At 45.4% G+C, this 25,022-nt stretch overlaps 1 protein-coding gene across 1 annotated transcript in view; it reads right to left on the bottom strand.

The window, feature by feature from the left end:
- The window catches only part of DDB1 (damage specific DNA binding protein 1), a 35,806-nt gene that overhangs the window by 1,590 nt on the left and 9,194 nt on the right, over positions 1-25,022 (bottom strand). Inside the window, exons 7-25 of the mRNA XM_033203919.1 lie at positions 24,037-24,195; positions 22,772-22,855; positions 22,060-22,176; positions 21,357-21,459; positions 16,021-16,096; positions 15,814-15,922; positions 13,835-14,013; positions 13,575-13,738; positions 13,390-13,497; positions 13,027-13,234; positions 11,210-11,305; positions 11,005-11,116; positions 9,191-9,314; positions 8,687-8,851; positions 7,875-7,969; positions 2,815-2,985; positions 2,321-2,430; positions 1,857-2,026; positions 1,532-1,634 (exon numbers count right to left, since the gene is read on the bottom strand). Coding sequence (XP_033059810.1) covers positions 1,532-1,634; positions 1,857-2,026; positions 2,321-2,430; positions 2,815-2,985; positions 7,875-7,969; positions 8,687-8,851; positions 9,191-9,314; positions 11,005-11,116; positions 11,210-11,305; positions 13,027-13,234; positions 13,390-13,497; positions 13,575-13,738; positions 13,835-14,013; positions 15,814-15,922; positions 16,021-16,096; positions 21,357-21,459; positions 22,060-22,176; positions 22,772-22,855; positions 24,037-24,195 — 2,453 coding nt within the window. The remainder of the gene's footprint in view (positions 1-1,531; positions 1,635-1,856; positions 2,027-2,320; positions 2,431-2,814; positions 2,986-7,874; positions 7,970-8,686; positions 8,852-9,190; positions 9,315-11,004; positions 11,117-11,209; positions 11,306-13,026; positions 13,235-13,389; positions 13,498-13,574; positions 13,739-13,834; positions 14,014-15,813; positions 15,923-16,020; positions 16,097-21,356; positions 21,460-22,059; positions 22,177-22,771; positions 22,856-24,036; positions 24,196-25,022) is intronic.

Raw genomic sequence — 25,022 nt, 5'->3', positions numbered from 1 at the left:
AAGGAAATGATAGTTTCCTTTCGTCTTGGTTTTTTCTGGACATTTTTGGAACTGAAAAAAATGTAAAAATATGACCTAATCTAACTGGTTCTCAATTGAGGTGATCTTCAAAATAGTTTTTAAAAGTACAGATCAGAGTCTATTAATGTGAAGACCATACGTGTATGCAAGTTCTTTAAAAGTGCTCTAGGCAAAGCTGATGCACAAAAACCACTTGTCTAAGTCTAGCCTCAGAGCTCCATAGAGGGGTCAGTGTGGTGGCGGCTCACGCCTGTGAACCCAACATTTTGGGAGGTTGAGGCAGGAGGATCGTTTGAGTCCAGAAGTTCAAGACCAAACCTGGGCAACACCATGAACTCCTGTCTCTACAAAAAACAACATTTTTTTTAAATTAGCGAGGTGAGGCATGTACTTATAGTCCCAGTTATTCGGGAGGCTGAGGTGGGAGAATCCCATGAGCCCAAGGTGTCAAGGTTGCAGTGAGCCATGATCGTGTCACGGCACTCTAGCCTGGGCAACAGAGCAAGAACCCATCTCAAAAAAAAAAAAAAAAGAGGAAGAAAAGCAGCAGCTCCCTTGATGAATAAACTGAGACTCAGTGAGACAGGGCTGCCAAAAGTCTTGATAATTAGCAAAAAACAATAAATCAGCCCATCAGCCCTCCTTGACTAGAGCTGGGCCAGAGTCACAGGCAGGAGCTCCTCCCACCTCCAGCGGGGGCAGGGAGAGCCCTTTACATCTCCTGTACTAAACCAATTTGCAACAGCACTTGGATTCTGGGGGTCCCAGGGTGGCAGATTCTTGAGCTTCAGCGTTTTCCGCTTCTTCACCTTTCCCTTTCTTCTGGTAGTCTCTCTAGTCTCAGACACTGTTGCCCTCAACCAAATCCCTGAAAGGATGTGCTCCTGTGTTGTGATCTAAACTTACGTTTCACCTGCTACACCGAGGGCCAGAGGCGGACACATTTCAGGAATATAAATGTACATTTCCAAGATGGACCAGAGGAAGCTGAGTGATAAGTACTTTGGGAGTCAATGGACTGTTCTTTTGTGTATGTTTGAAATTTTCCACATGAGGCCGGGCGCGGTGGCTCAAGCCTGTAATCCCAGCACTTTGGGAGGCCGAGACGGGCGGATCACGAGGTCAGGAGATCGAGACCATCCTGGCTAACAGGGTGAAACCCCGTCTCTACTAAAAAAATACAAAAAACTAGCCGGGCGAGGTAGCGGGCGCCTGTAGTCCCAGCTACTCGGGAGGCTGAGGCAGGAGAATGGCGTGAACCCGGGAGGCGGAGCTTGTGGTGAGCTGAGATCTGGCCACTGCACTCCAGCCTGGGCGACAGAGCGAGACTTCGTCTCAAAAAAAAAAAAAGAAATTTTCCACATGAAAAAGTCAAAAACAAAACAAAACAAAAAACCTGTTCTGTATGGAACCTAACCAAGACACATAGCAGCTTCTGGGTAATGTGATTCCATGTGCCACATATGCCGGGACATGCTTCCCAGCAAGGGGATGGCTCTGGGAAGGATATAAGGAGTGCTCGATCTTCCCCACACTTTTGATGACTTTATTGAGTCGATTCTGCATGTCCAGCAGGAGGTTGTACCAGCTCTCTGACAGTGAGGTCACCAGCCCTGAAGAAGTGAAGGAGGCAGTGAGCTGCAGGGAGCTCAACCTCACAGCACGCATCCTCTACGTAAAGGGCAGCCCAGGCGAGCAGCTCGGGGAGGGCTAATGTGCTGCAGCCTCCTCTAGTAAACACCTAGGTCTTGTCCAGTTGCTCTCCCCAGTCCCTCAGAATGGTGGTATCAGGAAGGAGGCCTGTGTGGGGGTGTGCTCCACGGGGATAACCTTACCTATCATGCCGTTGACCGTGCCAAAGAGCACCGAGCCTTGTGTGGGGGTGGAAGTCTCACCCAGATTCTGCATTACCAGAGAGCCGTGGCAAAAGACATTGACAAACTCGCCCAGGTGGAAAAGACCAACCTCCTGGAGGTGCTGCCGCTCCTCGTCAGTGGTGGCAGCGCTGAAAGGTGGTAAGAAAGTCAGTTTCTGAACCTCCTGTTTCCACCACAGGCCCTGTGACAGGACCACGTGCAGTGGTCACGGTGCTGAACTTCCCTGGGGAGCTGACATACTCCACAGTAGGGGAGCCAGTCTAAAGAGGTGGATTTCTGTCACCTTTTATTCTCTCACGAGGAAAGTTCTATCTCTGTAAAGAGGAGCACCTGAACCTGACACAGAACCCAATGCTTGCATCCACCAGAGACCCGGGAGCTCCCAACCCTCCCCACCACTCCCAGAGCTGGCCACTACTCACCTGTCCTTTTGACACACAAACAAGTTAAAGGCATTTTCGGCCCCCAGAAAATTGTCATCATCCAAGATTTCCACAGCACTCATCCAGTTGGGATTAAAGTCTCGAGCAATCTTAAAACAGACAAGGTGAAACAAGAAAGCACAATCAGCAGTTTGCATGGAATCCAGTTCTGGGACTTGTGTTTCCTTTATTCAGGAGCAAGGCCCCACCCTGCAGAAGATGTAGCCCGGTGTTCAACAAGAGTCGCCCTAGAGGGATTCTCCCCCGACCTCTCTGCCAACGCAGCCCATTTGATTGCCAACTGCCCAGAGATGGAGCCTTCTCAGAGTTCGAGTTGGGAGTCTCTAAAAATACTTAATCAATGTAGAATGTCTGCTCCACGGAAAACATTTCTGCCCCTAATACTGGGCTGGATTATCCTTCCCCACCAGAGACACTTGCAAGGGGCCATGGCTCAAGAAAGAAGTCTGCTCCCATCCCCCCACCAGCATCACCTCTTCAAAGTTTCCTTCCATGGGCTTGTAGGCGAGCAGCAGCACTGAGCGCATAAGGTCGCCCACCAGGATGAAGTCGCCCTTGGTCTTCAGGTAGAGGGCCATGATGTTGTTGTAGTGGTTGCACTCAGTGCGCAGCTCCTTCTCTGTTGTCCACTCATAGAGCCGCACCTGGGAAGGGCATTGTCTCTCTCAGTCAAAGGGGCCAGAGCACTCTCAGAACAACTGCCCCCCAACTCCTCGACCCTCCATCTACAGCACCACTTCTCAAAGTCCAATGCGGGACAGGAAACAGATTTATGAGGCACTGGGGTAAACATTTATTATTTCAATATTATATATTTATGAAATATGAAAACACAATGCACACACCAAACTAGGAATACAAGACTTCCCAAGTTTTCCTTTACACAAAACAATGAGTCCATGTAAAGGAAACAGTAATGTGGGTAGCCGGGCTTGGTTGCGCACACCTGTAATCCCAGCAACTTGGGAGGCTGAGGCATAAGAATTGCATGAACCCAGGTTGCAGTGAGCTGAGATCATGCCACTGCATCCAAGACTAGGTGACAAAGCGAGACTCTGTCTCAAAAAAAAAGAAAGAAAAGTCCAACAGAAAACACTGTCAAATAACTAAAGGAACCCAAAGAACTTGATTCTACAGCCACCCTCTACCACCCCACAAGAGGGAAAAAGAAACTGTGCGGCCAGGCACAGTGGCTCACGCCTGTAATCCCAGCACTTTGGGAGGCCGAGATGGGCAGATCATAAGGTCAGGAGATGGAGACCATCCTGGCCAACGTAGTGAAACACCATCTCTACTAAAAATACAAAAAAAAAAAAATTAGCTGGGCATGGTGGCGGGTGCCTGCAGTCCCAGCTACTCGGGAGGCTGAGGCAGGAGAATGGCATGAACCCGGGAGGCGGAGCTTGTAGTGAGCCAAGATCACACCACTGCACTCCAGCCTGAGGGACAGAGTGAGACTTCGTCTCAAAAAAAAAAACATGCTTTTTTCTGTCTCCACCGCAGTGCTTCTTCAATTACAATCACATCTCCAAAACAATGAAGATGCTTTATCATCAGTAGACAAATGGAGAGATACTTGGCATGGCCCAGTGCTGAAGAAGACAGACTCAACCCATCTGAACTGACAAGCCTTCCCTGGCACATCCTTCAGGATCCAGATAATCCCCGTGGCCTCTGCACATCTAGAAACTCCTGCGTAGAACGTATTAATTAAACCACAATTTCTCAAAATTTGTCCAAAGAACCCTAGCAATACAGGAATATATTCCAAGAGTCATTTGTAATAATTACAATGGTTGGCCAGGCACGGTGGCTCACACCTGTAATCCCAGCATTTTGGGAGGCTGAGGCAGGTGGATCACGAGGTCAGGAGATCGAGACCATCCTCGCCAACATGGTGAAACCCCATCTCTACTAAAAATACAAAAATTAGCTGGGCATTGTGATGCGTGCCTGTAATCCCAGCTACTCAGGAGGCTGAGGCAGGAGAATTGCTTGAACCAGGGAGGTGGAGGTTGCAGTGAGCCAAGATTACACCACTGCACTCCAGCCTGGCGACAGAGCAAGACTCCATCTCATAAATACATACATACATACATACATATATATACACATACATACCATGGTTACCACACCTCTATCACAGGGTACAAGGTACCTCCAGAGTGCCCCCTCTTCAGATAAGCCCACCCTGCTGGGCCTCCACACCTCCAACAGGGAGAGTGAAGGTGGGGGGCCTCAGAGTTCCACATGTTCCTGCAAACACCTGCCACCACTCTCTCTCCACACTCTCAACCTCCCCATCGCCTTGGAGAGAGTCAAGACCAAGGCCAGACACCGCCAGAAGCCCAAGACTCCCATTCTCTTCCCAAAAGGTTGTAGATTTCCACTGTCCAACATGGTAGTCACTAGCTACACATGGCTATGAAACACTTGAAATGTGCCTAGTCCCTGCTGAGATGTGTTCTGACTGTAAAATACATACCAGATTTTTGAATTATTAGTATGAAAAACTAAAATATCTTAAGTGTTTTTATACAGATTACATGTGGAAATGCAAATATTTTAGATACTGGGTTAAATAAAATACCTTATTCATTTCACCTGATTCTTTGTGCATTTGTTAATGTGGCTACTAGAAAATTTAGAATGACATACATTACTCATATAATATTTCTATTGGCCAGCCACAGAATAGATATGTCCTCACCTGACCTCAATGCCACCCTCCACCCTCCTAATCCCTGTGCCCACTCATTGCACCCTCTGGAACAGTCATTAATCATGGACAGCCTCTTCTCTGGGCAAACCCTTCACCTTCTCATTCTAACTGATATCCATGGCTCTTTCCTAAGGGCCTTGTGGCGCTCTTAACTTCTCTGTTTTCTCTTCCACTGTCCCTCGTAACACTGGAGCACAGTCTCCCATGCTCCTCGTCTGCTCTTTCAGACTTGTCACTCCCTCCCTTGAAACACCAGTTTTGAGGCTCATACCACCAGACCACACAACCACCATCACCTACTAAAGCAGTCACCTGAATTCCCACCCCACCCATCACTCTCTCCCACACAACCTCCTATAAATGTTGATGACTATAATATTCACAGAGAAGGTCCTTCTAATACCCTCACATCGCTTTTCTGACCCCTTCTTTCCCACTTAGTCCATTCTTATGACCACCTCTTAAAGCCTGGCATTACAAGTAACTGCACTCTTCCTGAATCTTGTGTCCTCCACTCTGCCTCTTCTCAGATGCCCATAGTCTACCACCATAATCACATAGTAACTCTTGCAGATTCCAATGCCCTGACTCCTCTCCCCTTTCTCATGCTCATCCAACAAAACTCGACTTGGATAAAATTTTCATCTTCCACTACAGTAAGAAAAACCAACCAACAGGATGACTGTTCTTTTAAATTCAAGACTACTAACTGAAAGGGGGTTCCTAAACCTCTCAGGAATCACGCGTTTTCCTACTCCATTCACTCTTCTGGTCCTAAAACAATGAATTCATCCTTTTTCCACTCTACTCAAATTGCCAATACCTCCTTCCCATCTTCTCTCTCAGCAGTTTTACAGAGGACAGAGACACAGTCAAAAGGGCATTTTCATGAACTTCCATGTCTGTTCCCTTCTCTGCCACTGGGTTTGAGATCCCACCTCCTTTTGCCTGGCCAAGAACAATGGCTCTCTTTCTAACATCAGTCTCATCAGCATAGAAAACATGCAGCAGTGTTTCCCAGCTTGAAAACTTAAAAACAGAAAATTATTATCCTGAAATTTCCCTGTCCACATCACTCTCTCCTTTACTGCAAAACTCCTTGAGGGGTTTTCTGTACCAGCCTCCTTTCCTCCTACTCTCCGTTGAGCCGACTGCAATCAGGTTTCTAGCCCCACCACTCAACCAAGAGTTCTGATCAACTTTACCACTGACTTCCATGTTACTAATCTTTATGTTACCTGACCTGCCGGCAACACTTGCAGTTTACCAATTCCCTCCTGCTTCAAATACTTTTTCTCCATGGCCTCCAAAAGACTATTCTCTCGGTTCTTCCCTTACTTCACAAGTCACCTTTTGTTTGGCTGGATCTTCACCCTGTCTTTGAAATACTGGAGAGCTCCAGGGCTATCTTCAGATCCTATCTCTACGGACTCTCAGCAGACGGCCTGGTGATGTCAACTAGACTTTTAGCTTTAACTGCCATGCTAGTATCTCCGGTGTACCTCTTCCCTGGATTCCATACCTCTCTCATTGTTACCTAGTGAACATCTCCACTTAGATAACCACTGAAACTGAGTATATCCAGAACCTCTGGTTTCCACTCCAAACCTGCTGCACTATCTTTCCATCAGTAAATGGCAAAGCCAAATCCCCTGACACTTTATTCCTCTGCCTCTCACATCTCATCTTCAATCTATCAAAGTCCTTCAATCCTACCCTCATAATATAAGCAGAATGTGACTACTCTTCTTCATCTCCTCCATCATCGCCTGGTCCCAGCAACCACTGACCACATCTGGATTACTACAAGAGCCTCCCCTAACTGACCTCTTCTACCACAGCTTCTACCCCTGCTCCCCTATAGCCTTTCCAGAGAAGCAACATTATCTTTTAAAACACAAGTTCAATCATGTTCAAACCCTTGCTCAAACCCTCCAGAGGTTGCCATCACGCTGTGAATAAAACACTGACATGCCTACCAGGCTCTTCACGCTCTGGCCCCTGGCTGTCCACTGGACTCATCTCTCACCAGACCATCAGCTCAGTCCCCGCAGACACCAGGCCCGCCCACTCTCGCCTGTGACCTACCACCTCTTGCACTTGTCTTCCCCAAGCACAGGTAGGGTTCTTACCTCCCTTCATTTTGGAATCTGCTCAAATGCCACTGTGTATCCACGAGACCCTCCCGACCATGTGATATGAAACAGCAAACCCCACTTTCCATGTTCATGTCGGCATTCCTCCAGTCCTGTGCCCCTTTTATTTCTCACCATTTCATGTACTATGTACTTTATTTGCTCAAAAACTCCCAAAGGGCAGCTCACTGTCCATTTTGTTTGCTGCTATCTCCCTACTCAAAACATCAAGTTGTCCATTTTCGATATACAAAATTTTTGTCAATTATATCTCAACAAAGACGGAAAAAAACTTTTTAGCAAGGGAGGTAGGGTCATGGCAGAAGCAGTGGAATATTTCAAAGGACTAGCTTTCAGGGATGCACTCAGGATATTCTGATTTGGCTCATTTTCTTTTGGCATGGAACACCGTACATGCAGGGACCACAGGTCTCACTCATTTCTCAAGTCCCACAGCACTCAGGATCTAAAACACATGGGGGTTCATGTAACCTAGTTCAACACCTGGTTCAACCTCAGTTTCCCAGATTCTCAACTCAGAGCTCTATCCTCCACACCCACTACTTTGTTCTCCTTCAAATCTGACACACACGAGGCACCAGACAACCTAAGAGAGACACATTCTGCAGACAATGATGGGCAGCCTAAAGTAAGTACCAAGTGGTCCAGGCCTCACCGTGCTATTGATGCTGGCTAACAGCTTCCCGTTAAATTCCACCATAGAGTACACGGCCCCTTTCACTTCCTTTTCAGCCACAGTCTGTAGTTTTCCTGGGGGTGGAAAAAATATGTTTGAGTCTCTCTATGAGCCCATACTTTACCTTGTCAAAACAATCCTCTGGTGGCCCCTCTGGTACTAGTTCTTGCCCCACAAAGCCACTCGTCTAAAAAACAACACAGACTCAGTATCTACTGGAGTTAACCACCACCTGAAGTATGAGCCCCAAGATAAAGTGCAGAGAAATACACTTGGCGTCTAGGATCTGCCCCCCACCCTGAAATTCTAGATCTCTCTCTCAAGATGGAAACCAAATCCCATTTCAGCTATCTGATATGAGATTTCCGGGCTGATAGTCTTTAGAACCCTCTTGGATGGGAGTAATGAGAAAAGATATTAAAAGATAAACACAGTGCTAAAGCTGGAAAGAGCATCTAAATGCCTGAGCAACCAAGTGGAAAACAAATCTAGGATTCTTAATTTTTATACCTGTTGTCACTAGATTCCCTTACCCATCATTCACTTCTCCCACCCCTCCTTTTGTTCTTTTGGACTTTCAAAGAGTAGCAAAGAAAGAAATGTAAGCTAAATTTTACTGTGTACTGTTCACATGCTCCAAAATTCAATCAAATAAAGAAAAGAACCGCTCTTTACAGCAATGAACCCAACTTCTTCTACTGCTTAACTGAGGCTCTCTGAAACCTCACAATGGCCTGCTGACTTTCTCAGCATTTCACATCCCTCAGAAACCGGAGACTGCGCCCCCTTACCATCCGAATACTGAAAGACCACAATGCGACCCTGCTTGGGCTCTGCCTCTTCAGGATACACCATTGCTGTGCCCACAATGAAGTAAGTGTTGGGGTCTTTGCCCAGCTTGCAGGAGACCAGGCTGAGGGCATATTCATTTTGCAGAAACTGGTGGGCATGAAGCACTAAATAAAGAGTAGAGAGATGACTATGTGACGATAGGTTATCCATATCTGCACGCACACGTAATCATGTATTTCTGTGAGGCCTGCGGCTTAGGCAGTGACAAAGCATGTGCCACCTGCTGTCCCTGTCTCATCAGATTATCCGTCCCCCACCAGCCTAAGCTAAGGAGAGGATGCCCAAGCCTCCAAACTCACTGCCATCTCAAAGAGCTCCCACCCCTCCTTTCTGCTCCTCCTGGGATAGTCTGCCACATCTGTCAGGCTTTGCAGGTAACAGAGCCCAGAACAGCTGGATTAGGGAGGGCACAGATAAAAATTATCGAAAGAGCTCATGTGCACCTTCAAAGGTGTGTTGGTCAATGATAAGTAGGTTGTGCACCTCCACCTCTTCTCCAAAGGAGGTCTCATGAGGAGCAGTGCTGCTGGAGAACAGCTTGCTGGAGCTGACACTGCTGGAAAGAGCCTGCAAAAAAGAGAGAATGCACATCATCCTTCTCAAATGCAGAAGAGGCACTGAGACATCATTGTGAGGGGACTCGTCAGATCGGGACAGAGGCTGCAGCTAGCCAAGAACTCCGATGGCTGGCAGCTCAAGGAGTCTGAGGAGAATGTTTCAGAGGAAACATGTAGTTGAAACATCAATCCAAAACACAGTAAAACTCTAAGGGTCATTAAAGACAAAGCAGTGATGCTGCAAGTCAATCAAACACAGTTAAAAAGGAACTTAGGTGACCTAATAAAGGGACAGACTCCACTACCCTCAATGGGAAGAGGAGCGGAGCACTTCAAATAAAAACAGAAGCCACGAAGACTTCAACTCTGGACTACAGGGAGGTCCTATCGCAGATGTATGGAAACAAGAAAGGCAGAGAATAATACATGGAAGAAAATGACCAGCTGGTATCTCCACTGAGCCTAGTATGTGTAGCTCCAGACTGTCCTGTTACCTGCCTCATTCTGCAGGTAAGAAAATTGAAGTTTAGGCGTTCCCAAGGTCACACAGCTAGCAATAAACCTGGAAGCCAGGCCACGCACAGTGGCTCACGCTTGTAATTCCAGCACTTTGGGAGGCCGAGGCAGGTGGATCACGAGGTCAAAAGTTTGAGACCAAGCTGGCCAACACAGTGAAACCCCATCTCTACTAAAAACACAAAAATTAGCTGGGCATGGTGGCACGTGCCTGTAATCCCGGCTACTTGGGAGGCTGGGGCAGGAGAATCGCTTGAACCTGGGAGGTAGAGGTTGCAGTGAGCCAAGATCGCGCCACTGCACTCCAGCCTGGGCGACAGGGTGAGACTCCGTCTCAAAAAAATAAATAAAATAAAATAAAAAATAAAATACAATAAAATAAATAAAATAAAATAAAAATATAAAAATAAAATAAAATAAATAAAATTTAAAAAATAAAATAAAATAAACCCAGTTGGCACTTTTGAAAAGGTGGTTTCTGTCTTTAAAAAAGAAAAAAAAAATAGGCCGGGCGCGGTGGCTCAAGCCTGTAATCCCAGCACTTTGGGAGGCCGAGACGGGAGGATCACGAGGTCAGGAGATCAAGACCATCCTGGCTAACACCGTGAAACCCCGTCTCTACTAAAAAAATACAAAAAAACTAGCCGGGCAAGGTGACAGGCGCCTGTAGTCCCAGCTACTCGGGAGGTTGAGGCAGGAGAATGGCGTAAACCCGGGAGGCGGAGCTTGCAGTGAGCTGAGATCCGGCCACTGCACTCCAGCCTGGGCGACAGAGTGAGACTCCGCCTCAAAAAATAAATAAATAAATAAGTAAATAATTTTTAAAAAAAGAAAAAAGAAAAAAAAAAAACCTGGAAGCCTGTTCTGTCGGACTCCAAACCCATGCTCCTCCCCTATGCTACTACTCTGCCCTACAAAGGACCCAAACTGATGGTGACAGAAAAGGAATTATTCATGCTGCAAGACCACCAAGTAGGAACTGTTTTTTATAAATACACTTTTATAGAAGTCAGCTATGCTCACCTGTTGCCTACGGCTGCTTTCAGGCTGCGATGGCAAGTTGAACCGTCAGTGGTAACTGAGACCACACTGCCTGCGAAGCTGAAAGCCTTTACTACCTGGCCTTTACAGAAGGCTTGCTGGCCCCTGCTCCAATGTCATCTTTCTTTGTCCATTGCCCTTACCTGGGTGCTAGCGCTGGGCCTCAAAGCTGTTGTGCCCCCACTCGTGTCTTGGACTTCAATGCGGCTGGAGAGGACCCCGAAACACTGGGACACTTCCTGGTAGCAGATCTTCCTGCAGAACAAGTATGGAACAACAGTGTCACTTACAAAGTCAGAAGCGCACTACACCAACTCCCACATCCCACTCTCCCACCCCAGGCCTCACCTTGGAGACTCATAGAGGGGAACTGTGCGAATATGCAGCTTCTGGATCTCATCGATGGTGCCAATGGTGAGGGTGCTATTGTTGGCCAGTGCCAGGCTGGAAAGAAGGGTCTGGGTTTAGACTGAGGAGACTCAAGGAAGGCAAAGATTCTATGAGGCAACTCCACAGAGGAAGAAAAACAAGGCAGGGGCCAGGCACGATGGCTCACGCCTGTAATCCCAGCACTTTGGGAGGCAGAGACGGGCGGATCACGAAGTCAGGAGAACGAGACCATCCTGGCTAACACGGTGAAACCCCGTCTCTACTAAAAAAATACAAAAATTAGCTGGGCGCAGTGGTGGGCGCCTGTAGTCCCAGCTACACGGGAGGCTGAGGCAGGAGAATGGCGTGAACCTGGGAGGCGGAGCTTGCAGTGAGTGAAGATTGCGCCACTGCACTCCAGCCTGGGCGACAGAGAGAGACTCCATCTCAAAAAAAGAAAAAAAAAGAAAAACAAGGCAGGATTACACCAGCTTTGACTCCATGCTAAACACCACCTGGAGAGACAGACAATTCTGATTCCTGGTCCCATCCACAAGATACTCTTATTTCATTGGTCTGGGTGAGCCTAGGCTGAGATTTTCAACAGCTTTCCATTTAATGATAATGTGCAGACAGTTAAAAAAATCACCGCTCGAGGAAAGTGACTTTCAAACTACTGCCTGTGTCAGAGTCAGCTGGAGGGCTTGTCAAAACAGTCTGCTGGGTCCCCTCCCAGAGTTTCTGATTCCGTAAGTCAGGATGGGGCCTGAGCATCTGCATTTCTTTTTCTTTCTTTCTTTCTTTTTTGAGAGAGAGTCTCAGCTCTGTTATCTAGGCTGGAGTGTGTAGCAGTGCAATCTAAGTAAGCTCACTGCAACCTCCACCTCCCAGTTTTGTTTTGGTTTTTTTGAGACAGAGTTTTGTTCTTGTGGCTGGAGTGCAATGGTGGGATCTCAGCTCACTGCAAACTGCTTCCTGGGTTCAAGCGATTCTCCTGCCTCAACTCCTGAGTAGCTGGGATTACAGATGCCTGCCACCACATCCAGCTAACTTCTGTATTTTTAGTAGAGATGGAGTTTCGCCATGTTGGCCAGACTGGTCTCAAGCTCCTGACCTCCGGTGATCCACCCACCGCAGCCTCCCAGAGCTGGGATTACTGGCGTGAGCCATGGCGCCCAGCAACCTCCCAGTTTCAAGGGAATCTCCTGCCTCAGCCTCGCAAGTAGCTGTGATTACAGGCATGTACCACCATACCTAATTTTTCTATTTTTAGTAGAGATAAGGTTTCAACACGTTGGCCAGGCTGGTCTCAAACTCCTGACTTCAAATGATCCTCCTGCCTCGGCCTCTCAAAGTGCCAGGATTACAGGCATGAGCCACTATGCCCAGCCAGAGAATCTGTATTTCTAACAAGTTCCCAAGTAGTGCTGTAGCTGCTGGTTGGGGCCACCCTTTGAGAACTCCTGCTCTAGAGGGACACAAAATGATCTCTAAATTAGGGGTTATGAAACAATCATCTGAATCACCTGGTAAGTTTTCTGAAAATACAGATTCCAGAGCTCAACCTCAGACCTACTGAATCAGACTCTGAGGAGGATTCCAAAAACCCTGCAGTTTTAAAAAACTTCCCAGGTGTTTCTAGTGGGTAGCCAGATTTGAGAACCTCTGCACTATACCTCCCATCTCAGTTACTTACGACTTTGACACCGGAAAAAGGCTGTGAGGTAAGGGTTTGAGGAAAACATCATGATCCCCTCAATCAATAGCTTTCATTACATAAGGAAAAAGAGACTCACCTGTCAGGATAGCCATCTGAATTGAGGGGACACATGTAGTTCACTTCCTTGAGGTTGACATTTGAGAAGACCAATTTGTGGTTGCTGCTATAGATGACAGTGGGGCGGTCAGAGCAAGCAAAGACGTTGGTGGTAGATAGAGAACGAAAAGTCCTCAATACGGTGGGCTGGGTACCTAAAGTCACCTTCTTACGGTCACTCAACAGACCTACAGAGAGAATGACATCAGGAGAAAAGAAGAAAGAAAACAGGACAAATAGCTGGCCTGTGAAAGTTCAAAAGCAGAACCCTGGGACTAAGAATTCTGTGTAATTCTAAGACTCCAATTTTGAACGAGTCCCTCACTCAAAATACTACTCTCACCTGTCTCAATGTTGAGCCCAAAGTAGAAAAGCGCTCCATCTCCCAAGGCACAAAGGAGGTAGTGGCTACTCTCAAAGGTGGTCATCAGGATGGAGCGAGGAATGATCTCTGTGAGAAACGGGGACATTATGTTCTTGTTCCACATTTTGACTCTGTCCCAACCCAGGTCCCTAAATGACACATACCTCCACCCAGCATCTCCTTGTGCAGTAATTCAAAAGAGGGCAACTTCAAGATACGAGCCGAGATATCCGTCCAGAGGCCAATGGCACAAAGAGGGGACAGTCCATTGCTGTCTCCTAATGGCGTGATGTCCAAGCAAGCCACTTCATGTTCCATCTCTGTGTGGCTGAACAAAGAATATGGCAGAGGAAGGAATCCAAGGATCAAAGAAGTCCTAGAGAAAAGAGAAGGAAAGCAAGCAGACAGAAAAAAAAACACATACCTGATCTGCCGGAGCTCCTGAGGATGGATCTGCAGATAGTAGAGGGCCCTGCCCACAGCTACCACCACTTGGCTGCTGTTGCAGGAAGCCACACTGATGTTCTTGGCCTGAGGCTCCTTCCATTCACTGACCAGAGCTTTGGGTTCTTGAGAGACCAACCTCACCGATGCTGAAGTGATCTAGATAAAGAGCAGATGAGCAAATGTCTCCAAGCATCTGCCAGGATCCACACAGGAGTGGAAAGGTGGTAAATAGAGCCCTAATAAAGCCCTACGAATAAGCTACATGCAGCTTCTATTTCTTATTCCCCAAAGTCCCGCTAATGATTACAAAAGACGTCATTTTTGGATGAACGCCTGAAGAAGGCCAGCTTAAAAGTAGCTTACAGCTTCCAAACCTACAGCCAGTGGGGAAAAGGCCTATTTCATTCTAACTGAGGCTTACTTGGGTAATACAAACTGCATCCTGTGGGAAGATATGAATACAGTAAGACCCTGTGACCACCAGTTTTTTTGGCTTTTTTTTTTGAGACAGAGTCTTGCTCTGTCGCCCAGGCTGGAGTGCAGTGGCGCAATCTCAGCTCACCACAACCTCCACCTCCCGGGTTCAAGCCGTTCTCCTGCCTCATGCCTCATGCCTCATGCCTCAGCCTCTCGAGTAGCTGGGATTACAGGCACATGCCACCACACCTGGCTAACTTTTGTATTTTGAGTACAGACGGGGTTTCATCATGTTGGCCAGGCTGATCCTGAACTCTCAACCTCATGATCCACCCACCTTGGCTTCACAAAGTGCTGGCATTACAAGCGTGAGCCACCATGCCTGGCTGTAACCACCAGTCTTAGCAGTTTTTCTCAACCTCCAAATCAGACCTCTAAAATATCTAAGTTCTTTACTATGTATGAGCCAGTTAAATTATTTAAAGTTCTTTAATAAAGGTTACAAAATTGTATAGAAATATATTGTATAAATTTATCACTGAAATAAAACAGGAAGTAGGTTGGTGACACTGTTATCTATTCATTCATCTTACCTAGCATGATTGAGTTTATATTTAAGGATGAAAGCTCTTTAATAATAGATAGGTGAGCTGGTGCCAGTCTTCAGGCCAATAGTTAGATAACACTGACAAAGCAATGACTCAGTATCTGGGCATGTCCCACACTTGGTTTGCAAACTGACAGAATTTCCCTCCAGTTTTACCAATCTACCACTGCCAGGTGGCTAAAAGGAAAATCGGGTGGGTAAAAAGATGGAGACAGTTCATTAATCCTTAGGCACTCCAGTGCCCTACCCACCAATGGCAAGGCGGACTCTGGCCACAGAGTCAGGAATAGCTCAAAAAGTTAGGAGAGAGTGCAAAAAGTTAAAGGATGTCAGGGACACACCAAACTTCAAAAATTGCTGAGGGGTGGAAGGATGTCAGAAATGAGGCTCTCGTGGATAACAAATGCCAGAAGGCTATCTGTCCCCGTATCGCAGATAGATGGAAAGTAAGGATCAGAATAGGGTAAGCTTTGATTACAATTAACATGTGGAAAGAGTCATATTGGATGGTAGCATCATGATAAATTTTTTCTTTTTTTGTGCTTTTTGGTATTTTCCAATTTTTTAAATAAGGATGTATCACTATTTTAACAAAGGGAAAAAATTTGAGTGTCTCGGAAAATAAAATTAGTGCTAAAACAGGATCCAAAACTATATTTTTATATTTATGTATACAACAATCCGAGTCTATAAAAGAAAATGTAAATAAATACACATACATTTGCAGAAAAAAATAAAGCTAAAAGGAGCAACTCTAAGGTTAAGAGCTGTGATCTCTGAGTAGTGGGTTATCTATAATTTTTTTCCCCTAGAATTTTTACATTATTTTTGGAGCCATAAAAATTGGTTGTTTTAAAATCCAGTGGTACTCTGTACTACACTCTAGGTCAATTCAAGTACATGGTAACACCTGCCCCTTTCTCAGTTATCACCTGGATAAGCTGCTGATGAGCCACGTTGCCACAGAAGAAAGTCTGCTGATCATCCACGAAACCCATCAGTTCGGTTTCTTCTACCTCCTCTCCATTTAACATGAGAACTCTGCAGCAGAATGGAGGGCCTGGGTCAGCCTGGGACCAGCTTCCCCACCTCACAACCTTCTCACCAGCACCAACAGGTGGGACTATACCCATCCTTACCTTGTCTGGCCCACAAAAGAGAGCACCAAAGTGTCATCAGTCTCACGATTAGGGTCAGACCGCAGTGGCCATAATCCTGGAACAAGGACCAAGGATTCAGTTGCATAGGACATACCAACACTTAGCGTGCATATCTACAAACAGGGCAGGCCAGGGGCAGTGGCTCATGCCTGTAATCTCAACACTTGAGAAGGCTGAGGCAGGAGAACTGCTTGGGACCAGGAGTTCTAGACCAGCCTGGGCAAAATGGAGAGACAGACCTTGTCTCTGCTAAAAATACAAAAGAACTTGCTAGGTGTGGTGGCACAAAACTGTAGTTCCAGCTACATGGGAGACTGAGGTGGGGGGATTGCTTAAGACTAGGAGAAAGTGGCCAGGCGCAGTGGCTCAAGCCTGTAATCCCAGCACTTTGGGAGGCTGAGACGGGCAGATCACGAGGTCAGGAGATCAAGTCCATCCTGGCTAACACGGTGAAACCCCGTCTCTACTAAAAAAAATACAAAAAACTAGCCGGGCGATGTGGCGGGCGCCTGTAGTCCCAGCTACGTGGGAGGCTGAGGCAGGAGAATGGCGTGAACCCAGGAGGCGGAGCTTGCAGTGAGCTGAGATCCGGCCACTGCACTCCAGCCTGGGCGGCAGAGCGAGACTCCGTCTCAAAAAAAAAAAAAAAAAAAAAAGACTAGGAGAAAGAGGCTGCAGCTATGATCATGTCATTGCACTGCAGCCTGGGTAACACAGCAAGATGCTGTCTCAAAAAAAAAAAAAAAAGGTATATATATGGATAGGGTAGCCTGACACCACTGGAAGGGCTGGAACTTGGAGCCCTGAGCTGAAACTCCCTCTCTGCTCCTTCTTGGTTTTAAGGCTCTAAAAAGTTAGTTGTTTTTGGCCTTTTTTTTTTTGTGAGAGAGTCTTGCTCTGTCGCCCAGGCTGGAGTGCAGTGGCCCAATCTCAGCTCACTGCAAGCTCTGCCTTCCAGGTTCATGCCATTCTCCTGCCTCAGTCTCCCAAGTAGCTGGGACCACAGGTGCCCACCACCATGCCCAGCTAATTTTTTGTATTTTTAGTAGAGACAGGGTTTGGCTGTGTTAGCCAGGATGGTCTCAATCTCCTGACCTCGTGATCCGCCCTCCTCGGCCTCCCAAAGTGCTGGGATTACAGGTGTGAGCCACCGTGCCCGGCCAAAAGTTAGTTTAAAAGCTGTTTTGAGCCTATTTTAAATTTGGGATTGGATTATATACATTTCCATGACCCAAAGTCTAAATTTATTTTTTATTTTTTATTTTTTTTGAGACACACTCTTGCTCTGTCACCCAGGCGTGGATGCAGTGGCATGATCTCGGCTCACTACAACCTCTGCCTCCAGGTTCAAGCAATTCTCCTGCCTCAGCCTCCCGAGTAGCTGGGACTACAGGCGCGCATTACCACGCCCGGCTAATTTTTTCTATTTTTAGTAAAGACAGGGTTTCACCATGTTAGCCAGGATGGTCTCGATCTCCTGACCTCATGATCCGCCGGCTCAGTCTCCCAAAGTACTAGGATTACAGGTGTGAGCCACTGCACCTGGCCTAAATATATTTTTTAAAAGTACACAGAAAAGTCTCATTTCCATACCTCCCTCCAACCCATTCCCCAAACAAGTAATCAATAAAAGCATCTTGTTTAGCCTTCTAGTAAAGAGATGGGGTGTGGGGGGATCTTACTATGTTGCTCCAGTCTGGCCTCCATCTCCGGGGCTCAAGTGATCCTCCCACCTCAGCCTCCTGAATAGTGAGGACTACAGGCCCACCACTCAACACCAAGCTTAATTTTTTTTTTAATTTAAGGAAATAGAGTATTACAAGCAAATACAAATATAATATAGTTTATCAAGCACTATTCTGCACGTTGTTCTTTCGTTTAACAATATATGCTTAAAGCCCTTATCAGAACACAATATTTGTGTAAATCATTTATCCATACAATTATTATTAAATTATGCAGATTAACAAATCCCTTCTCATGACATTTACACAGTATTTTGCTATAACATACAATGCCACAAGAAATAAGCTTGTATTTTTATCTCACTTTACACATATGAAGGTCAGGTAGAGGCTCAGAACTGGGACTACTAAGTAAACTGCTAAATGCTGTGTCTGATATTGCCCAATTCCCGTCTATAGATTGGGCATGTTTATGCCCAATAAACAAGCATGTTTATTTTCTCATGCCTGACCAACATCACATGTGGTCACACTTCTGGATTTTGGTCAACTAGTAGAGTTGTTTGGTGTTAATGTGCATTTCTCAGGACTGCTGCCTGTCCATTCATGTCCTTTGCTAGTCTGGGGACAGAAAATTTAGTGATCTTCCTATACATTTCCTATAAATTAGGAAGACTGGGCCTTTTGTCTATAAGATGAACTACAGACTGGGCCTTTTGTCTCTAAGATGAACTACAGAATATTTTTATCCAGTTTGTCATTTCTTCTGACTTAGCTAATAGTGTTTTGTTTTGCTTTTGCTATAAAGTGTTTTATCTTTATATAGTTGAATTTATCAATCTTTCTTTCTGGCTTCTGTACTTTGAGTCATAGTTATGGCTTCATTTTTTTACATTAAGTTTTTCATCCATTTAGATTCTAGCCAAGTGTATATTTGGCAGGCAGTAGGAACCCAAACTTGTCTTTTCCCAAATGACTATCAGTTATCCCAAAAACACCATTTATTAAGTCCCAACTTTAAGCTAGGCTCAGTGGCTCATGCCTGTCATTACAGCACTTTACAAGGCCAAGGAGGGAGGATCGCTTGAGCCCAGGAGTTTGAGACCAGCCTGGGCAACATAGGGAGACCCTGTCTCTACCAAAAAAATAAAATTAGCCAGGCATGGTGGCACATGGTTGCAGTCCCAGCTACTGGGAGGCTGAGACAGGGAAGATCACTTGAGCCCAGGAGACTGAGGCTATAGTAAGCCGTGATCATGCCACTGTACTCCAGCCTGGGTGACAGAGTGAGACTCTATCTCAAAAAATGAATAAAAATAAAAATAAAAATTTTTAAAGTCCCAACTTTACTCACTGAACTGAGAAGCCACCACTATCATACACTGAATTTCCACATGTAATTGTCATTTCTGGAGTTCTGAATCTGCCCATTAGACTCTGCCTATTCATCAGCAATACAACACTTCTAATTATAGAGGCTTAACAGTACATTTCAGTATCTGGTAGGGTTAACCTGTCTCGCTGCTTTTTTTTTTTTTGAGATGGAGTCTCACTGTCGCCAGGCTGGAGTGCAATGGCGCAATCTCGGCTCACTGCAACCTCCGCCTCCCGGGTTCAAATGATTCCCCTGCCTCAGCCTCCCGAGTAGCTGGGACTACAGGCACGCGCCACCACTCCCAGCTAATTTTTTGTATTTTAGTAGACACGGGGTTTCACCACGTTGACCAGGATGGTCTCAATCTCCTGACCTCGTAATCTGCCCGCCTCGGCCTCCCAAAGTACTGGGATTACAGGCATGAGGCATCACGCCCTGCCTCTCACTGCTCTTTTTAAAGTTTTCCTGGTTATGCCTGCTTCTTCCTCTTTCCATTTGGACTTGTCTAAGTCAAAGAAAAAATGTATACATATTGAGGTACATTATATATAAAGAGAGAACAACTTTATATTGGTTTGCAGACCTTGGTGTGTCTTTTTCATTTGATCAACTTGTTCTTTTCATCCTTTAGGAGTATTTTTAAGTTTTCCTTGTATAGGTTTTGCACAATTTTGTTAAATGTAGTCCTTGATACTTTATCATTTTCTTGTTATTGTAAATTGCCCCCTTTCCTCTATTATACTTTCTAATTGTGTTTACATGAAAGCTATTAATTTTAGTACATTACTTTTATATCCTGCTACCTTAGTGAATTTTTATTGTCTATAGTAGGTTTTTAGTTGATTATCTTGGGTTTATAGTTACATGATCTCTTCCTTTGCAATTTCATATACTTCTATTTCTTTTTTTTTTTTTTTTTTTTTGAGATGGAGTCTCATCATGTGGCCCAGGCTGTAGTGCAGCGGCACAGTCTCAGCTCACTGCAACCTCTGCCTCCCAGGTTCAAGTGCCTCTCCTGTCTCAGCCTCCCGAGTAGCTGGGATTACAGGCACCCACACCATGCTTGGCTAATTTTTTGTATTTTTAGTAGAGACAGGGTTTCACCATGTTGGCCAGGGTGGTCTCGAACTCCTGAAATCAAGTGATACACCTGCCTCGGCCTCCCAAACTGCTGGCATTACCGGCATCAGGCAACATGCCTGGCCATACTTCTATTTCTTTATTCACCTTTTCCCATACTTTTTTTCATATTCTGAATTACTCCCTTTTTTAAATTAAGATGGGATCCTGCTACGCTGCCCAGGTTGGTCTCAAACTCCTGGACTCAAGCAATCCTCCTGCCTCAGCCTCCCAAGTGGCTGGGACTACAGACACACGCCACTGCACCTGCCTTCAGAATTACTCTTTTAAAGATGTGCCTCCTATATACAACTTTAAGGTGGTTTTGTTTTATGATTTGATCTGATTATGTTGTCCTCAAACAGGACATTTACATTTACTGACATGACAACTATGTTCCATATCAATTCTGTCATATTGTTTTAGGTTACGCTTATACATTGTAAATGTCTTTCACTGTGTAGCCTCTCTTTTTTTGGGGGGGGGAGACAAGATCTCACTGTCGCCCAAGCTAGAGTGCAGTGGCACAATCATGGCTCTCTACAGCCTCAAGGCTACAAACACCTAGGCTAGAACCAAGTAGCTGGAACCACAGGCATGCACCATCACCCCTGGCTAATTTTTAATTTTTTTATAGAGATGAGGTTTACATTGCCTAGGCTGGTCTCAAACTCCTGGGCTTAAGCAATCCTTCCACCTTGGCCTCCCAAAGTGCTGTAATGACAGGCATGAGCCACGCCACCTCGCCTAGCCTCTGATCTTTTTTTTATTAAAATTCTCCTGGAATTTAGGAAGATTTACATTTTTTAACTAGATGTTACATTTATACATATATCTTCATAAAATATCCTGTCTCTTTATGAATTCTACCAGTTCCCTCATAAAAACATTAAATTTAATTTATAATCTTTTAATCCCCTTGTCCTATGTTCTACTACCAATTTTGATTAGTAGTTTTTTTTTTAAAGTTTACTTCTATACTTTCAGATATGTTTAAGCTTCTGATCTGTTGTTATGACTTTCACTCTTCATTTGATTTGCTTTCCTCTGGCTCTCACCAAAACACCTTCACAACATATAACAAGGCCAAAGTCCCTCATATAAGAGCTGCATCCTGTGTTCACCAAAAAAGCTACCTTTGATGCCTGGTAAGTCAATGCTGGCATGCTCGTGGATTCCAATTCCATTCCGGATGATCCGCAAGGAACCTTCCTTGAAAGCCCCAGAGCAAGTGACCAGCTGCAAGCAGAGAAAACATTTCTAAAGAACCCCCTCAAGAAACTGGGCCAGTCATACTGATGCCCAGAAAGCAAATACGGCATACCTAAATCCAAGAACCTTTATTGTGGGGCTGGTTTGAGGATGCAGACTTGGCAGAGGTTGATTTCCAAAGTTTTTCAAATTTACGGAGCAGACAGGACATCCTAGTGCAAGAAGCAAAAAGCTTCTACCACTGCTCCTAGCAAGCTTGCTTAGATCCCTGGGACCTAGTTTACTAGAATGAGCAAAGGATCTGGAGTTATATACACCTGCCACTTACTAAGTTAGGTGACTTTGGAAAAAGTTACTTAATCTTTCTCAGCCCTAATTTTCCTCACTTCCGAGATGGCCAAAAATCCCTATCTAGGGTACTTGTGTAATTAGAGATAATATAGATAAAGTGCCTGGCAGACCAAGATAGGCACTCAATAAACAGTAGTTATCCTTGTATCATTCGGATTCATGAGGGGGGTCTTAAAGGTATTTTCAGTGCACCCTCCCCATTCTAGATAAGCATAGCTAGGAGGACACAGTTTGAGTGGGCATATACCAACTATCCACTTTCAGAATGGCCCTTACCTGCCCCTGCCCCTGCCTCTCCAGGTCCACCACGCACATATCCACAATGGGTCCTAAGTTAGTAAATGTTTCCATGGCCACTACATAGGAGCCTTGTTCATTACTGTCAACGTTGAGCTAAGAAGAAAGAACAATGTTATGTTAGTCCTAGAACACCCTAACAGACCCACCCAAAAGAGATGGTTATTGTCCAAAAGAAACTCTCAATAACTAGTTTCTAGATCTGCCATTCTCATGTTCCAAGGGATGATTCCAGAAGGGGACTGTTGACTAAGGAATACGGTTGTCCCGCAGGTGACCCATTAATCAGCCAAGGATGGCTGACCTAGAGTCCATGGATGGATTTCAGAGAAGAAGTGAATGTTTGAAAATTAATGTAAAATGTTTGCATGCATTTTCCTGCAAAGAAGGTCCGAAATTTTCATATTCTAGAAGTCCATTACATTAAACTATAACCTATTTGAAGGTAGGAGCTGGGTCTTATTCATCAATGTATCCACAGCACCTAGCACCTTGCCCGGCAAATTTGCTGAATGCACCACAAAGACAAAGATCTAGTCAGAGGTAGGATGTTAAATTAACCAAGTAGAAAGCTGGATAGTAGGGATGTGGATAAAATGGAGAGATTCTGAGAGGCACCAAACATAGGAGAAATTTGATGAGGAAACAGTGAGGACAGCGAAAAAGAAACCAGAAACAAGTGTCTTCTCACCTTCACAAGCTGAGAGTCACCCAGGCGAGACCCGACAAACACAACACCATTATCAAGGTATGTCAAGCACTCAGCAATAGAGGTCTGGAAGAAAGTAAGCAATGTGAAAGAAATGAGAATGGACTCCACATGGGATCCAGATACTACCCACATCTCAGACATCTGCTGAGAAAACTCCCAACTGCAGCCGTAATTCAGGACAGTTCTGTTTCAAATTCCCAGGTCACACTAAGCAAACATTTCTAAATCTCTGGTTTGTGATTCTTCATCTGTTGCATCCCTACACTCAAAAAAATCTATCATTTGTCTTGTATATTCCTGCTCCAAAAGATACTTCCTATTTTTTTTTTTTTTTTCTGAGACAGAGTCTCGCTCCACCACCCAGGCTGGAGTGCAGTTGCGCTATCTTGCTCACTGCAAGCTCCGCCTTCCGGGTTCGTGCCATTCTCCTGCCTCAGCCTCCCGAGTAGCTGGGACTACAGGTGCCCGCCACCACACCTGGCTAATTTTTTAATTTTTGTATTTTTTTAGTAGAGACGGGGTTTCACCATGTTAGCCAGGATGGTCTCGATCTCCTGACCTTGTGATCTGCCCACCTTGGCCTCCCAAAGTGCTGGGATTACAGGCATGAGCTACTGCGCCCGGCTCTAAGTATTAATATTAAACTTTTTGGGAACCTCCTCCCAGAACTGAAATCAGCAATTTTTTTTTTTTTTGAGACAGGGTCTCGCTGTCACCCAGGCTGGAGTGCAGTGGTACAACCCTGGCTCACAGACTGCAACCTTGACCTCCCCAGGCTAAGGTGATCCTCCTACCTCAGCCTCCCAAGTAGATGGGACTACAGGCACACACCACCATACCCAGCTAATTTTTGTACTTTTTGTAGAGATGGGGTTTTGCCATACTGACCAGGCTAATCTCGAACTCCTGGGGCTCATACAATCTGCCTGACTCGGCCTCCCAAAGTGCTGGGATCACAGGTGTGAGCCACTGAAACCAGCTAGATTGACATTTAATTCCAGATTATATCCTTTTGTTTCTCTTTCTTTTCCTTTTCTCACGGGCAGCTTGGGTAGATTCTCACAGGATCCTGTGAGATTCTCCAATACCTAACTCATTCAATAGTCAACTTCCACAGCAAGAACAACTGTTTGTTGTTAGATGTTAAGTAACATAATTCCCAGAGTTGAGGTGTGGGACCACACACTTGGGATCTTTAGGAACCTAAGAGAACATTGTAGAGGAACAGGGAGAACAAGTTCTACCTCTCCAAGAAGTTCTACACGGAGATCCTTGAGCGTGACGGTGCCATCCATCTGTTCCTCCTTCTCCAAAAGCAGCATGAAGAGCCGGCCTTCCATGTCTCCCAGCAGGTATCTTGAGCCATTAGGGTCCACTCGATTGTGGCACACAATCGTGCTTTGCTGCCAATGGGGAGGAAACAGTCAGAGATTCAGCATCTTCCACACCAGAAAACAAACCCTACTGGACCACTCCCTTTACCAAACCCAGCCATTTTACCGGCAGACAAATCGCTCAGATAACATTACATGAAAATGAGGATAGATCCTATTCCCCATTAATACAAAATGGGGAGCTTTTTTATTTTGAAGATAATTTTCTGAGGAGCTCCATCAATATATCTTATATGTTTACTGATATGTCGTCATTCTGCAGGAAAATAGAAATACACAGAATAGGAAGCTGCTGCCAAAATTCACTGAACTATGCATGCTATTACAAATGTAGTTATTTATTCTTAATACCACTAATTACCCCCACCACTGTGGCAATGCTACCACAGATTTTGTTCTTTTTTAGAGACAGGGTCTCGCTATGTCACCCAGGCTAAAGTACAGTGGCTATTCACAGGCATGATCACGGTGCACTGCAGCCTAACTCCTAGACTCAAGTCATCCACTCAAGTGGCTAGGACTGCAGGCACTTGCCACTGCAGCCAGCTAGATTTTGTTCTTTTTTCTCAAAAAGAAAGTAAAATGAAACTTTTAAGGCTTAATTTTTACAACTTCATATTCTAAGTCCATGAAATTTTTGACTTTTTTAGCCTTTATAATTTATCAATATATTACTTTATATGACTTGAGCCCTGAACACATTACATGCAACAGAAATTGCCAAAATTACGGCCAGGCATAGTGGCTCATGCCTGTAATCCTGGCATTTTGGGAGGCCGAAGCGGGTGGATCACCTGCGGTCGGGAGTTTGAGACCAGCCTGATCAACATGGAGAA

The sequence above is a fragment of the Trachypithecus francoisi genome, unplaced genomic scaffold (genome assembly GCF_009764315.1).
Source record: "Trachypithecus francoisi isolate TF-2019V2 unplaced genomic scaffold, Tfra_2.0 Lachesis_group8, whole genome shotgun sequence".
In the NCBI taxonomy this organism is placed as follows: domain Eukaryota; kingdom Metazoa; phylum Chordata; class Mammalia; order Primates; family Cercopithecidae; genus Trachypithecus; species Trachypithecus francoisi.
Note: the sequence above shows the minus strand (reverse complement) of the source record. Positions and strands in the feature narration are given on the sequence as shown.